General features: G+C 45.8%; 1 protein-coding gene across 6 annotated transcripts in view; it reads left to right on the plus strand.

Annotated features, from left to right (window-relative positions):
* LOC124545483 (ubiquitin carboxyl-terminal hydrolase 2-like) overlaps positions 1–17,391 on the plus strand; it is a 404,422-nt gene that overhangs the window by 217,349 nt on the left and 169,682 nt on the right. For all 6 annotated transcript variants that reach the window (XM_047124421.1, XM_047124419.1, XM_047124422.1 and 3 more), the window contains one exon: positions 11,182–11,349. In XM_047124421.1, coding sequence (XP_046980377.1) covers positions 11,195–11,349 — 155 coding nt within the window. In that variant the 5' untranslated portion in view covers positions 11,182–11,194. The remainder of the gene's footprint in view (positions 1–11,181; positions 11,350–17,391) is intronic.

The following is a 17,391-nucleotide window of genomic DNA, read 5'->3' on the forward strand; positions in this document are numbered from 1 at the left end:
CATAGTTTGTTCTTTGAGACACGGTCCTGAGCCCTATTTTTGTTTCCCCTGGCGCTTTAGCAGCACGAGACTATTTTGTGTTTTGCTAGTTGTACGATACGTGGGTCAACGGCACGGTTTCATTTTTGTACGGTATATGTACTGTATTTTACTATAACAGGAGTCCGCTATTTGACCACCTCAAAGGTTTCGATCCGCCTGTCACCCGGAGCACTGCATGCAAACAGGATATGCCGTCAACAGAAGGGCACCAATTGCCGAATAAAAGGCGAAAGTCTGTGAGTTACTGACCCTACACGCGAGGAAGCGGTATGTGTGCGTCTAGCTGTTTGTAGTTACAGAATGTGGCCCCGTGCTGCTGCAGTGCCGCGCGGGATTAGCCGAGCGGTCTTAGGCGCTGCAGTCATGGACTGTGCGGCTGGTCCCGGCGGAGGTTCGAGTCCTCCCTCGGGCATGGGTGTGTATGTTTGTCCTTAGGATAATTTAGATTAAGTAGTGTGTAAGCTTAGGGACTGATGACCTTAGCAGTTAAGTCCCATAAGATTTCACACACACATTTTGCTGCAGTCCGCATACAGCGAGCGCTGTGGCTGGCGCAGGTCGAGCAGCGCTTATCTGATACGAGATAACCCTTGTGAGTCACCGCTGAACAGAATCTCCCCATCAGGTTTCGCGAGCCACGTTTCGAGTGGCGAAGCTCGGCTCTTACATGCCAGGAATTATTCACTTGTTAAAGGTCGTCAGTGCATTTCCATCGGTCTAAACGTGGATCACAGCTCTAGTGGTCGAGCTGACTGATGTCCCGTTCTTCGTACAGGCCGTCGACGTTGTCTTTCCACCTACTCGTTCTCTCCTCTGCGTCCAGTAGAGCGATCCCTATTACACTCTTAATGTCAAGACTTTACTTCAAAATTCCGTGAAATTTATTTCAACTTTTTATATAGTGTATCTCTTTTCCTGATGATGATGTGGGTGGGATAAGTACTGCGAACCACACAGCCTCCAAGACAGAAGGGACACACGGTATGCGGTCAGAGGAACTGTCATTCGTCAGCGCCATCTGCCGTGGCATCGCTGCATTTCCGGACACATGTTCGCAGCATCTTTTTTTCCCTCCATTTGCAGTCAGGATCTGTCCATGTAGTTTGTCGGTTTTATTAGTGTTCGCCCTGTATACCATCCACTAGTAGTGTTGCTACCTGCCGGCTGTGAGTTGTCATTGCACGTTGGCGTCGAACGCAAGCGGTGGTCACAGTAATGCGACTGAACCGTGTAACTACACCACTCGAAAGTGTTTATTGTTACTAAGCAGTACTGAAATATAATCCGCAGTAGTTATAGGGTGCAAAGCACAGGATAGATTAGAAATCTATGGGGGAAGGGGACGTTGCAGTGTGCGGGCCGTTGCTGTGGAGCCACCCCACTCCCTTACTTTTACGGCTATCGCAGTACTGCGGAGAAATTCCTGAGGCTGCGGCGGCCGGGCCTCCGAGACCTTGGGGGCGGTCGGCCCCGCGCGTGGCGGCGGTCACGCGACCGCCCCACGTCACGGCCCCCTCTGCTGCGCCTGACACCGACGGTTACTGCAACAGCCGCTGTCTCGGCGAGGTCTGCGCACACGGTATATCACGAGTATGCAGCCCAGACCCAGCGACCTGTCGTGATGCCGCTGTTCGCGGTGTGGCGTTTCCCTCATCTGACAACGAGCCTGTGCTTGCTCGTATTACATCTGAGTGATTAAGACGGCATTCACTGCTTATTAATTCTTAACTCGTGACATTCTGACAGCTGCAGGATGGAGTTGTTTAAAAATGACTTATTGCTCCCGGTATCAGAGTTCCTACATATTCTCATAAAGAAAGTCTTAACTTGTTCATATATTGTCGACTGTACTTAACTGACTTCCAGCTCTCTCCACCCTCACCCCCTCACCCCACCACTCGTCTCCCTCGCACTCCCTCCCTCCCCCCCCCCCTCTCTCTCTCACTCACACAAAAAAAAAAAAAAAAATGAAGAGTGAAGAAATTTCGGGAATACATTTATCTACGTGACATATTTAAGTGATTAACATTGCAAGATCACAGGTGAATGCAAATTTGAAATGTTGGTACAATAACCGGTGCAAAGCCGGCTTTACACACACAGCAAAGGTGTCGCCACAGCTAGTGGTATATTGTAGTTGCAATGCAGTTGCACGTGTGAACTTCCAAATTTTAGTGGCGCAACATAAGAGACGCAACTTTTCTCGTGCCACAAAAAGTTCAACTTGGTTGTATTTTGTTGCCCTACTTCCACCACTGCTCCCTGGTGGCAGTATTTAGAAAAATGAAATGAAATGTCTGTGTGGCTAGGGCCTCCCGTCGGGTAGGCCGTTCGCCGGGTGCAAGTTTTTTGAGTTGACGCCACTTCGGCGACTTGTGTGTCGATGGGGATGAGATGATGAGGACAACACAACACCCAGCCCCTGAGAGGAGTAAATCTCCGACCCAGCCAGGAATCGAACCCGGGTCCCTTGGCTTGACATTCCGTCGCGCCGACCAATCAGCTAGCGGGGAGGGCGGCAGTATTTAGAAACACGAGCATTCTGTCGCAGTTATCGTGGAGTAATTGGTGACGCACTCCATTCGATTTCAGTGTGTTTTCATTTCACTACTGAAGAAAGTGTAAACAGCTGTCGGCAAGTACCCTTTCGCAGCTTCTGGAACTACAAGAACAGCAGTGTGTGTGTGTGTGTGTGTGTGTGTGTGTGTGTGTGTGTGTGTGTTCTCGTAGTCCTCGTACACGGCCTCGTTCAAGGTCAGTGAGGTGCTGATAATGACGTCATTGTCGTCTTAAAGGCGTTCTTGACTAACATAAGCTCATCATGTCGAATCTCAAAGGTACATAACGTTAAAGACCGTACAGCGTGTATTTAAAGGAAACCTGATTTGCTACTAGCGCCACTCTTAAGCGACTGGCGGGAACTGTAACATACATCTTTCAGATCTATCAACACACCTACCAACCTTCAACTCCTTCTTGGTGTTGCGTTTTGTTGTGATAACATCTTGATTTCTGTGATAGTGTGTTCTCTCCCAGCTTCGCGATTCATCATCATAATATGGGGCATAGATTTTCCTGTAAACTGCGTTTTCAAATACTTGTAAATGATATTCTTCGCTTTTAGTTGAACTCCACGTTTCTGTTGCATAGGTTGGGACTGATCTAATGATTGTTTCATATAGTTTATTTTTAGTTTCCTTGTCAGTAGTTTAGACCATGGAAGTTTTTGTGTGGAATAGTAGGTTCTATTAGCATTTTGCAATTTCATTTTCACTTGTCTCTGATTTTGTTCGTCTGTCATTGTGCCGGAAATTTTTTGAGTTGTTCAGCGCGTTAGAATTTATAGAATGATTATTAGATGCGGCTAGTTGTGTTGTTCATCTCTACATCTGTGAACTGTCATGTACACATATCAAAAAAAGTTTTGCATCGCCCTCGTTCCCAGAACTCCTGAAGATAGACGTTGACTGTGAATATTGTGTCACAGACACAGTCCCTTTGATTGTTCAGAGATATCACCGAACCCTCCCAAAGATGTAAACAACCATGCATGAGCAGTCTATTAGACGGAGGAGGTCCGACAGACGATCAGTTGCAGTCATTTCACCAGAAAGGCGGTACACGGCTCCTGTGTCTGTAGTTCAGCCATGCCTAGGCGGTCAATACCGCGGCTCGATCGCGTCCATATTGTTACTTTGTGCCAGGAAGGGCTCTTAACAAGGGAAGTGTCCGGGCGTCGCGGAGTGAACCAAAGCGATGTTTTTCGGAATTGGAGGAGATACAGAGAGACAGGAACTGTCGATGACATGCCTCGCTCAGTCCGGCTACTACAGCAGTGGATGACTGCTACCTACGGATTATGGCCCGGAGGAACCCTGACAGCAACGCCACCATGTTGAATAATGCTTTTCGTACAGCCACAGGACGTCGTGTTACGACTCAAACTGTGCGCAATAGGCTGCATGATGCGCAACTTCACTGCCGACATCCATGGCGAGGACCATCTTTCAAACCACAAAACCATGCAGCGCGGTATAGATGGGCTCAACAACATGCCGAATGGACCACACAGGATTGGCATCACGTTCTCTTCACCGATGAGTGTCGCATATGCCTTCAATCAGATAATCGGTCGGAGAAATGTTTGAGGGCAACCCGGTCAGGCTGAATGCCTTGGAACACACTGTCCAGCGAATGCAGCAAGGTGGGAGGTTCCATGCTGTTTTGGGGTGCATTATGTGGGGCCGACGTATGCCGCTGGTGGTCAGGGAAGGTGCTGTAACTGCTGTATGATACGTGAATGCCATCCTCCGACCAATAGTGCAACCATTTAGGCAGCATATTGGCGAGCATTCGTCTTCACGGACGACCATTAGCGCCCCATCGTGCGCACGTCTTCTGAATGACTTCTTCAGGATAACGACATCGCTCGGATAGAGTGGCCAGCATGTTCTCCAGTCGTGAAACCTGTCGAACATGCCTGGGATTGATTGAAAAGGGCTGTTTATGGACGACGTGACCCACCAACCACAATGAGGGATCTACGCCGAATCGCTGTTGAGGAGTGGGACAATCTGGACCAACAGTCTCTTGATGAACTTGTGGATAGTATACCACGACGAATACATGCATGCTGCATCAATGCAAGAGGACGTGCTACTGGGTATTAGAGGTACCGGTGTGTACCGCAGTCTGGACCTCCACCCCCGAAAGTCTTGCTGTGAGGTGGTACAACATGCACTGTGTGGTTTTCATGAGCAATAAAAAGGGCGGAAATGATGTTTATGTTGATCTCTATTCCAATTTTCTGTACAGATTCCCGAACTCTCGGAACCGAGGCGATGCAAAACTTCTTTTGATATGTGTATTTTGTTTTCAGGTACTTTACTTTTAGGCGAATCTTGGATACATTTTTTACGAACTCCACAAATAACGGTCTAATCTCTACTTCTTACGATCAGTACTCTATCATCTGCATATGCTAATACGTTTATTTGGAGGATGCCAGCAGGTACGAGTTGAGTTTCCTCTCAGCTCTCTGCAAGGCTACATTGAAAAGAAGAGGAGGCAGAGGATCTCCCTGTCGTAGTCCAGTTTTATTCTTAAAGTGGTCATACGTTATTCCATTTAGCAAAACTCTTCGTATATAATCATCCATGGACATTTTATAAAGATTTATAAGTTTAATTGGGAATCCCATGTCCTTCATTTCATTTCACAGGCTTTGCCTGTGTATGAAGTCGGTAGCTTTCATAAAGTCGACTTGCTTTATACAACAAACGACAATTGCGTTTTTATAATAAAAGATTTTTTATAGATTTTCCACTGCAGTGAGGACAATTAAACAACGAGAACTTGTATCACTCTGCATATGGTAGAGAGCTGACGTTAGAAGCCTAGTCACTCTTTAGCGTGGCATGATTCGATCTATACTGGATTATGGATGAGCCGTGTATGGCAATGGCTCGTCATATCTGCTAACCATGATCGATACTGTGCAGTACTGCGCCATACGAATCTGTCATGGGACAATGAGTTCTACGCCCGTGAAGGCGCTTTTGGTGCAGGCAAGGGAGATGCCCCTTCAGTTCCGGCGGACTTCCTTGCCTCGGAAATTCCTCCTTAGCAGAGCAGCGCAAACAGTTCTTCCTCTTCTTCAAAATCTTAACTGCTTCATCGAGGACAACGTATACGTCGAAGGTATTCGAAGGAGGAGGGCACCTCTAATGGTTCAGAGTTTCAGACAGCAGAGATATGCGATACCCCCTCGTCCTTAAAGGTGTTTTGCCTCCTGTTTTTAGCTTGGAGTACGGAGCACTGAAGTAGCGGCCCACAATCTTTTGTCAGCCGAAAGGGTCGGATCGAGCTTTCGCTACGTATTTTGACGTTTCTCAACTGACTGCAAGAACGGTACCCTCGTCGGTCAAAATATTCACCGATGACTCCGGCTTTGGTTACTTTAAATATCGGATATCTTGGGCTGTGTTTAAGATACCCACGGAAGCCAGCATCTTTACTGCCAAAGTTTTTGCAATTAGGTGCTTCAATATTCCGATAATCAGTTCGACGACATATTGTCACAGGTTCGAGGAGTGCACTGGGAAAACAGCAGTGGGACTCCAGCCCTAACCACCGTGTGCTCCATGTAATTAAGTTAATCCATTAGTGTGAAAGTCAACTTACACTTGTCCAGTTATTATGGATCAAGGGACACTCTGATGTATTGAGGTGGCAGACCACCTGGCGAAACAAAGTGTGGTTGACGGCCAACCTTACTTCACTTGTCTTCCACATACAGATTATGCTGTTGCCGTAAATAAAAAGATCCATTAAGAATAGTCGCAGACGTGGGGGATCTGACGACAGTCCAAAGGAAGACATTATATCGCAATAGAGCCAAGTATTCCGCGAAAAAACTGGTTCTCTCAAATAAAGTTATCTAGACGTCATATCTCTACCATAACGCGCATCCGGCTGGGTCACGGCTGTCACCCTTCGCATCTTTATAGGACGAAAATTCAGCCATTTCTAGACTGCGAAGAACACCCAGCTGAGATTGCATACCTCAACTATGTGATACTAGGGTGTTCACGCTACGACAAACAACGGTGCAAGTTTCTTAAAGCCTTGATCAGAGCAAGAATTCGCCAACCTACATCTTTGAAGGACTTGTTTCGATAGCTGTCCACAACCAACTATGTCAGTATTGCCCAGTTTCTGCAAGAAGCGGATATCCAGTTATAAGTCAGATACGAAGGAACAAACGTGGGAAATTGTCAGTACTATGTTGAGTGTGTGAATATACAAAGTGTACCAAGAAGATTACGTGGCATTAATGTAATTTCCGATGTCTGTGCCGTATAAATGACATTGTATACCATATCTGCAGTTATTACCTCCTGTGGCTAACTGGTTAATGCCAAAGGTCAATAAATGAAAAAGAAATCTCGCATAGCTGTAGGGAGAGGAGGGGAGTGGGGGAGTAAGTCCCGAGTCACCCTTCTCTCGGGGGGCCTGTAGGGTAGTCCGTTTGCTGTGCTGCTGGGAAAGGAGATTGTGGGAGTCATATGCGAGCCTCTCAGTCGATTTCGAAACAGGAAAACAACGCACAACACAGGCAGTAGTGCAGTATCTGGTAATAGCTATAGCGCGATTACTTGCTGTGGTAGACGCTGTAGTAAAAGAAGCAGGTCAGGCATTATCTTACGGAAACGCTCCTCACATAAAACTGCCTCCTTAAAGCGTCCACACTATCCAGCGTTCCGTTGACGCTGTACCCGTACTAGGCTGGGCAGGCGCTTTCATGGGCGTGACCTTTTCGTTTAAAGGTAGCCATCCCTTCTACTGTTCTCCAGTATCTACTTCAAATTCCACTTCCACCATTCTTTTTATGCACGGAGTTCTCCACTAAAAGTGTGTTTGCTGCCGCATCGCTAGGCATATTGGGACAGTGCTCACAGATGCACCGCTTAAACCTACTTAATTCTTGGCAATAGTAAATAAATTGAATAAATTAATTTTACGTACATAAATTGAACTGTTTAAACATATTTAAATTTTATAATTTTTCGTTTGAAATTGCGGGGAATAAATTAAAATAAAATGATAATAAAAATGATGATACCAGCAGGAATCGAACCCAGTCCGTCGAATTGCCAGGCGTTGCACTTCACCACTTTGCTATCGTGCCGTTACAAGAACCTTCGCTCGGAAATCTCTTATATTCTACTCGTTAAGCTTTAGAGAGCGTTTTACTTTTTCGTACGGCTCACTCAGGCAAAGTATTCTAGGAACGTGAAAGGGGCATCTACTTGCTTCTAATCACATAGTTTGAGCCAAATTGTGAGCGCCGTCCCACGCCCTCTTCTTCGTAGATGTACGTCTGAAGTAGGTTGGTTCAAATGGCTCTGAGCACTATGGGACTTAGCATCTGAGGTCATCAGTCCCCTAGAACTTAGAACTACTTAAACCTAACTAACCTAAGGACATCACACAACACCCATCCATCACGAGGCAGAAAAAATCCCTGACCCCGCCGGGAATCGAACCCGGGAACTCGGGCGCGGGAACCGAGAACGCTACCGCGCGACCATGAGCTGCGGACCAGAGAAATACTGACCTGGTGCTGTCAGTAGCATAGTACTCGTAGCGCCGGAAGGGGTGACGACACATCAGAGCACATACAGTCGAAAACAGGCAGCTGCGTCGCTTCTCTAAGTTGATCGTAGCGTGGTTGACCATCGTTTCAGCTCTCGACACAGGTTTCTGGTTATTTTGGACAGAGCGCTACAAAACATGTTTTCCTACATTTTACTTGGTTCAAAAATGGTTCAAATGGCTCTGAGCACTATGGGACTTAACAGCTGTGGTCATCAGTCCCCTAGAACTTAGAACTACTTAAACCTAACTAACCTAAGGACATCACACACATCCATGCCCGAGGCAGGATTCGAACCTGCGACCGTAGCAGTCGCACGGTTCCGGACTGCGCGCCTAGAACCGCGAGACCACCGCGGCCGGTTACATTTTACTTGCATAACATCACGCATTCGAAGAGAAACGGCATAATTTTAGTGCGATTTCCGGCTCACATTCGGAGAGAAATGGCGTGATTTTTAGCGCATTCGAAGATAAATGGCACAATTTTAGTGTAATGTTTACAGTGCTGTGTAGCACTGGTTGCTACTGGTATGGAGCGTCTTGGTCTCGATACAGATTGGCGTACGAAATTCTTGAAGACTTTTTAACTTTGTGATACAGTGCTGTCTGATGTACCTTTACCAGTGGGAGGCAAAGGCAGCGTACTCAGACCTAAATAGAGTTGTGATTGGCCTTTCAGCGAGTCGAGTGCCGTTGGCCAGGTGCCAGTCAGTCGCAGTTCTTTCTCAGGTGCCACGTGCTTGCTGTGTTGGCTGTTTGAGTGCTGTAGCCTTATCAGATGTTGCACGCCGCAAGCGGTTCTTCCCGGTACCAGAGTTATTCTGTGTGCATTGGAAACGCACCACTGCTTCGCGAGGATGGCCAGCAGATAGGGCTACACGTCGTTTTGAAACGTTACTGACACTGGGGGAACAGCAGCGTGCATATCGTATTTACAAAAACGTGTTACTTAGCTTTAATGCGTCTCATTGAGTAGTGTATTCAGTAGTAAATCTTAGGTCACTAAATGGTACTTTCATGAGACGTATAAGTAGGTTGTCGCCGTATCAGCTGCAGGTCTTGTGAGATTCGCTGCACGTGACAGGTTATAGGTTCAGTTTCGCTCCATTAAAGCGTCTTTATACTTCATTTTCCTGCCCCTTCGTCCGTATCTTCAACGCGTCGGCATGTTATTCTGGATTTGATAGCGTTAGTGATAGAGGGTTGGCTAGATACACTCCCTGTTGCCATCCCTTCCCCTCCGCCCCCTGCCCCATCCCCTCCATCCTCTCCCCTTCTAGGACAGAATGTTTGTATCCAATCGGTTTGCGCCTAGTGTTATCCCATATAAAAGTGTGAGAACGCTTTCGAGATATTTCCGGCTCGTGTATGTAAGGCGGGACGTGATTACTATCCAGGTATTCGCCTCGTCGGATGTGGAAAACCGTCGAAAACCACACACACACACACACACACACACACACACACACACACACGGTGGTCGGCACAACGGCCCTCGTCGTCAGTTCTGAGCCGCCACGCCTCGCTAAACACCGGAAGCGGCACGTTAACGCGCGTGGCTACCCAGGCGGCTGTCCCATTAAAGTATCGCCACGCGGTGGACACTCCTTGCAAATATTTTTAACATACCCGTACACTTGCACCCAGTCTTACCGAGTTGCTTCTCTTATACCCTCGGCATTAGCCTCTACAAATTTTTCCAACCGGATGTAAAAGTATTGCTGATATTTATTGTTTGATTGTGTTGCATATCAGTTCGATTGAATTTAGGTACCAGTGTTAGGCAGGTAACTGCAGAGAAGAAACCGCTCGTCGATTGCATCAAAATACTCAGGAAATATCCTTGAACAGCTTGTGACCTTCCATCGGCAGAGTTCGGGTTCAGACTGTGTGAGAAGTAAACGTATAGCTTCATTTTGTCACGTCAGAAAGATTCGAAATGTGACAATGAAACTTGGTGATAATGTTAACCATTTTTTTTACCTACATATTCACCCTTCAGTGCGAAACATATTTTCGCAACAGTGGATGAGTTCGCGGAGACATTCGTTGTAAAAGTCTGCATTTCGGTTGTTTCGTAAATATTCTACGTCGAAAGTTACCTCGACGACATCCTGCAAGCGCCTGCTATTAACGGTTTCTTCCTGAGAAGAACGACTCACTAGATGTTTTTGATGGGAATACTTGAGGTGCGGCAAAGTTTTATAGTGCAATGAAGCAACACGCGTTGCCATGTCGTGTGCGGGATGAGTTGGGTGATATCGTGGAACAAAACCGCCCTCACGAAGAGCTTCCAGGGACGCGCCGGCGCTTGTGACCTCCTCAGATTTCTGTAGCGTGATCCTGTGGAGGTTTGCCTCCTCATGAGCATAATCTGCTAGTGTCATACTGTGACACTACCAAAAAACGTTCACCATCTTTTTGCCCGATGCTGGTGAGTCGACGTGTTTCCACAGTTCACTTTGCTCTTTCCGCTCTTGGTCACGGTGCTACATTGTTCCGTCGATCCGGAGGTCTTACTGAATGGGTGTGAGTAGTTACGGAACCCAGTGTATGAGATGTTGGTTACCGATTCACGATTCGTATATGCTTTTTCCACTGTCGCCTCGATTGCGATAGCGCCAGTCATAGAGCACCAGGGCTTCCTCTTGCGAGTCCAGATTCTCCACGGGGAGCGCTCAGACTTGTTTGACCACAGTGCGAGTGTCTGTGGCAGCTGACGACTGTTCCGTACGGTGGTGCACAGCCGCCGTACACTTCCACCAGCCCGCCATCCAGTTTTCAGCGCTGTTTACCTCCAAATACGGAAAACGCGTTACCGCACGATTCCACACTTAGTCGACCTTCTCCACCTTGTTTTGTCTCCTCTAGCGGCGAAACGAGGGTTTCCAGGTGTTCCGTGACTCTGTGACCGTCTGATGTGACTTTAGCTGCTCACGGCGACTGACTAACTCAGCCTCTGTTGGTGGCGTGTTGCAGGGAGCTCGCAGTGATGCCGTACAGCAGCGGGGCCGTGGCCACGGTCTCAGCGATGCCGGTGCCCTCGGCCAGCCGCTTCTCGGCGGGCTCCTACCGCCTCAGCTCGTCGCTCAGCAGCCCCAGCTACTACACGTCCGAGTACCGCTCCAAGTACAGCACCCCCTCCAGGTCAGTACAAACGTGCCACACCGGCTACTGCCGTTGCGGTTGTCAATCTGAAGACTGGTCTGATCCGGCTCTCCGTGTTACTCGCAACCTACATCCTTCTCAATCTGCTTACTGTATTCATCTCTTGATCTCCTTCTACGGTCCCCCCCCCCTCCGCCCCATCCTCCCCCCCTCACACAAACACACACACCAATACTAAATTGATGATCCTTTGATATCTCAGAATGTGTCCTCTCAACAGATCCCTCTTTTGGTCAATTTGTGCCACAGATTTCTTTTCTCCCCAGTTCAGTATCTCGTAATCAGTTACGTGGTCTATCCATCTAATCCTCGGTATTCTTCTGTAGCACCACATTTTAAAAGCTTTCTTCACTAAACTGTTAATCGTTTTAGTTTCACTTCCGTACTTGGCTAAACTCCTGACGAATACCTTCAGAAAAATATTCCTAGCACTTAACTACATGCCAAAGAAACTGGTATAGGCATGCTTATTCAAATACAGAGATAGGTAAACAGGCAGAATACGCCGCAGCGGTCGGCAACGCCTATATAAGACTACAAGTGTCTGGCGCAGTTGTTAGCTCGTTTACTGTTGCTACAAAGGCAGGTTATCAAGACTTAACTGAGTTTCAACATTCTGTTATGGTCGACGCCCGAGCGATGGGACACAGCATCTCCGAGGTAGATGAAGTGGGGATTTTCCCCGTACGACTATTTCACAAGCGTACCGCGAATATCAGGAATCCCGTAAAACATTACATCTCCGACACCGCTGCGCCCGGAAATAGATCCTGCAAGAGCGGGACCAATGACGACTGAAGAGAATCGTTCAACGTGACAGAAGTGCAACCCTTCCGCAAATTGCTGCAGATATCAATTCTGGGCCGTCAACAAGTGTGAGCGTTCGAACGATTCAGCGAAACATCATCCATATCTCATTTCAAATGGACCCGTACTGGTGTGCAGACAACATCATGAATCCATAGACCCTGCTTGTCAGTAGGGGACTGTTCAAGCTGGTGGAGGCTATGTAATGTTGTGGAGCGTCTGCAGTTGGAGTGATATGGGACCCTTGATACGTCTAGATACGACTCTGATATGTGACACGTACGTAAGCATCCTGTCTGATCACCTGCACACATTCATGTCAATTGTGCATTCATATGGACAATTTCAGCATGTTAATACGACGTCCCACACGCTCAGAATTGCTACAGAGTTGCTTCAGGAACACTCTCCTGAGTTTAAACACCTCCGCATGAACATGCCTTGTAACGTGCTGTTCAGAAGAGAACTCCATCCCCTCTTACGGATTTATGGACAACCTACAGGATTCATGGTGTCAGTTCCCTTCGGCACTACTTCAGACATTAGTCGAGTCCATGTCACGTCGTGTTGCGTCGCTTCTGCGTGCTCTACAAGATATAAGGCAGGTATAACAATTTCTTTGGCTCTTCAGTATATATTTCTTGTAAACAAATTTCTCTTCTTCAGAACGGCTCTCCTTGCTATCAGTGTTCTACATTTTATATCCGCTCTACGCCATCTGTTATCTTGTATTTTGGTGCCCAAATGGCAAAACCCATCTACTACTTTAAGCGTACCGTTTCCCAGTATATTTTTCTCAGTATCACCTGATTTAATTTAACTACATTCCGTTATCCTTGTTTTGCTTTTCTTGGTGTTCATCTTATATTCTTCTTTCAGCACATTGTTCATTCCGTTCAACTGCTCTTTCAAGTCCTTTTCTGTCTGACAGAATTACAAAGTCATCGGAAAAACTCAAAGTTTTTATTTTAGTTCTATGGACTTTACTTCCCAATCCATTTTTTTATTTCCATTAGTGATTGCTCGATGTAAAGATTGAATAACATTGAGGATAGGCTACAACCCTGTCTCACTCCCTTTCATGCACATCAACTCTTCTGACTGCCGTCTGGTTGCTGTCCAAGTTGTAAATAGCCTTTCGCTCCCTGTATTTTACACCTGCTACTTCCAGAATTTCAGAGGGAGTATTCAGTCGACATTGTTAAATGCTTTCTCTAAGTCTTCAAATGTTATAAACGTATGTTTGCCTTTCCTTAACGTATTTTCTAAGATTAATCGTAGCGTCAGCATTGCCTCGTGTGTTCCTACACTTTTCCGAAATTCTAATTGATCTTCCCTGGTTACGAAGCAAAATCTGTATGTCTATTGAGTTTGTTGGTAGGGAGGACGTGGAAACTACAGCATATTGGATCGAGAGTCAGCGATACATGCATAAGTAACTTCAACAAATAATTTAAAGTGTTAAATACTTGACGTTAACCATTTAAAATCATTATGGTTTAAAGACGCAAAACTCTAATTGAACGCATCAGCTGTAACAATGGTAAGGGACAAATTGGTCTTTTTGAGAAACTGCGCTACTAAAGTTTCCATAAAATCTCATAATTGTTTCAAGGCCAGCAATTATGTTCAGATTAAGCTTCGTTTTGAAATATTTCTAATTTTCTTAAATCGTAATTTATGTCCAAAATTTTGTTCTTAAAAGCACGTCTGTGCGTACTTAACATTCTTTACTTGCAAAGTTAGTGTGCCGAGCAAGGTTAGCACTGACTTACCACTGTTTACTTGCCGGATGATTTAATGCAACACCACTGCGAAATCTGTCAAAAACATAATGTCGAAGATTCCGAAATGTTTCTGTGTATGATACTAAGGTTTACACTACCAGTTTTCGTAGTAATAATCTATAATAAAGTAAAAATTAAGAAGGGATCAGCAAAATATAATGATTCACACATCACTTCACTCTACTTTCTAATGCACGAGAAGTTACGTAAACTTTTTTGCTCCAAGAGCGAAGTGTTGAAAATTCTTGCCGTGTGTGGCTCAGATGTAGCAACGATGCAGGAATTGATTTCTTCTATGTTGGGCAACGGTTCTGTTGCTTTTGGTTTTTTATTATCACATCCTTCAATTATAGCTGTGGTGACTTAGTCGATACGTTACATGATGGAGATATTGCATTGCATACAAATTTCCTGCGCTTCACACTCACTTACTCGACTAGAAATGTAGTGAACAAAACTTCACCTTGTTGCGTAGATATACGATGTCTTTCTGCAAAAAGTCAGGTCTTCTGCTGTTTATTAACCATTTTTTGTTCTTAAAAGAAACCGACAGTCTTCAGTAAATATCTGTATGTCACAATAGAATCGTATATAAATTGTTTAATGTACGGTTTCATGGTTTACAAGATACTTAGGAAGCTAAAGAAAGACAAATGAGTTGTCGTTTTGTAGTTTTTGTCGAATGTTACGCGACTGCATACACTCTCCGTTGTAAAAACTATGTTACAAATCGCTATGAACGATACTATTCGCATTCATCCGATATCGTATTCAGAAGTGTTGCTCGCTGGCCGCTCGCAACGCTGCTGTCGCAGAGTATACCACATATTAGCGGGAGTGTCGCGACTGTATGTGTTTTCCTGCTACCGGCAGCAGCATTTTTGGCACTTACGCTGTTTTCACGCGCACATCTCGACAAAGTTTCCATTAGTTCAAATGGGTTCAAATGGCTCTGAGCACTATGGGACTTAGCATCTGAGGTCATCAGTCCCCTATAACTACTTAAACCTAACTAACCTAAGGACATCACACACATTCATGCCCGAGGCAGGATTCGAACCTGCGACCATAGCAGTCGCGCGGTTCCGGACTACAGCGCCTAGAACCGCATGGCCACCGCGGTCGGCTTTCCATTAGTGACAGACTTAAATTTGAGATAGAACTGTCATTTCTCGTGGAACTATCGACTAATGGTGAGATAGAACTGTCATTTCTCGTGGAACTATTGACTAATGGAATAAAGCACGTCACGCACGATGTTTTACGTGCAGTGACTGTCTTTCTCAGCCACTGTTTACAGTCGAGGTCTTCAATTGTGTTCTGATGTTCGTTGGAATTCGCTAACAGTTCTCATTATCAAATACTGGATGAGAACGGTCTGCAAGCAATTTGCTCTTCTTTTTAAGAAAAGCTAGAATTTCACTCCTCCTAATGTTTATGACGTCATATCTCTTAAACTATGTGTCATACAATGATATAATTTTGCAGGTACATTTAGTAGTATATTGACGTCAGTATTGCCTGCAAAGTGTGTTGCGAATAGAGTTAATAGCAAAAGAGCAGTAAATTATAAAGTAATGCCTGATGCTCAAGTTTGCAAAGTGTAGTAAGCGGTAAAGCTTCATTATTTTGTAGTGATCTCAGCGACAAAACATTTCGTAAAGGCATGACATTACGTATTCGTACGCTGTGAGTTGTGCTGGCTCTAGTCAAGTACAATTTTCATACTTGACTAATTGTATTAAACCTTTAACGTAGATTATTCCTCTTAATGAGTAGATTATGACAGCATTTTAACTATCTAAATTCGATCAACAATTATATGAAGCATTTAAAACCAATTTTTTTGGCCCTGGAATGAACTGGGAACGGATTCTACTCCTTAGTAACCTAGATGATTTAAGAGCTTTCGCGTGTGATGAATTTATCTGTAATGGAATACTTTCTGAAAAAAGCTGCACATATACCTACTTGAATCTTTATAAGATTGCAAAGTGATGCAAAGATACGCAACATGCTCTGAATATTCAGAAATGTAGGGTTATGCACTTCACAAAGCGAGAAAATCGTGTTATTCAATGGTTTCAATAGAATCAGTCAACACATGCAACCATCTGTGTGTTATAATGTGTGAGAATATGAAATGTATGGTTATTTAGGCTCAGTGGTGGATATAGGAGATGGCTGCCTTCGGTTCGTTGAAAAGATACTGGGAAAATGCCATCCGTCTAGAAAGAGTATTGCTTGAAAACGCTCATGCGACCCATCCTAGAATATTGCATTAATAGTCGCAAGTCTGTCATACAGATGCTGAAGAAACTGAACTGACAGGCAATTGACGACAGAGAACAACGATGTCGCTTACTTACAAAGCTCTGCTACGGCCTCCTATGAACGCATAATTAGCCTTACTAGCCGGCCGGAGTGGCCGTGCGGTTCTCGGCGCTACAGTCTGGAACCGCGTGACCGCTACGGTCGCAGGTTCGAATCCTGCCTCGGGCATGGATGTGTGTGCTGACCTTAGGTTAGTTAGGTTTAAGTAGTTCTAAGTTCTAGGGGACTGATGACCGCAGCAGTTAAGTCCCATAGTGCTCAAAGCCATTCAATTACCCTTACTACAGCACGCACGGAGGCACACATAAACATTCTGCGCGCGCTCCGTACGAGAATGCAACGGGAAGAACGCTGGTCTTGCTGCAGCATACACGGAGGCGACAAAAGTCGTGGGGAACCTCCTAATAACTCGACGGACCTTCTTATATCCAGCGTAGTACAGCATCTAGGCGTGGCGTGGATTCAGCAAGTCTCGAGCAGAAATATTGTGCCGTGCTGCCTCTATAGTCGTTCATAATTTCGAAAGTATTGCCGATGCACGATTTTGTTCACGAACTGACCTCTAGATTATGTTCCGCAGATGTTCGATGAGATTCGTATCGGGCGATATGGGTGGGCACATCATTCGCTCGAAATGTCCAGAATGTTCTTCAAACCAGTTGCCAACAACTGTGGTCCGGTGACATGCAGCATTGACATCCATAAAAATTCCATTGTTGTTTGGGAACATACAGAGTCCATGAATAGCTGCAAATGGTCCCCAGGTAGTCGGACATAACCATATCCAGAATGATCGGTTCAGTTGGACCGGAGGACCCAGGTCATTCCATGTAAACGCAGCCAACACCATTATGGAGCCACTCCCAGGTTGCACAGTGTCTTGTTGACAACCTGGATCTATGGCTTCGTGGGGTCTGCGCCACACTCGAACCCTACCGTCAGCTCTTACCAGCTGAAATCAGGATTCACCCGACCGGGGCACGGTTTTACAGTCGTTTAGGGCGCAACCGATATGGTCACGAGTCCAGCAGAGGCGCTGCACGTGGTGTCGCGCTGTTAGCAGAGGCACTCGAGTCGGTCTTCTGTTTCCATA

The sequence above is a fragment of the Schistocerca americana genome, chromosome 8 (genome assembly GCF_021461395.2).
Source record: "Schistocerca americana isolate TAMUIC-IGC-003095 chromosome 8, iqSchAmer2.1, whole genome shotgun sequence".
NCBI classification, from domain to species: domain Eukaryota; kingdom Metazoa; phylum Arthropoda; class Insecta; order Orthoptera; family Acrididae; genus Schistocerca; species Schistocerca americana.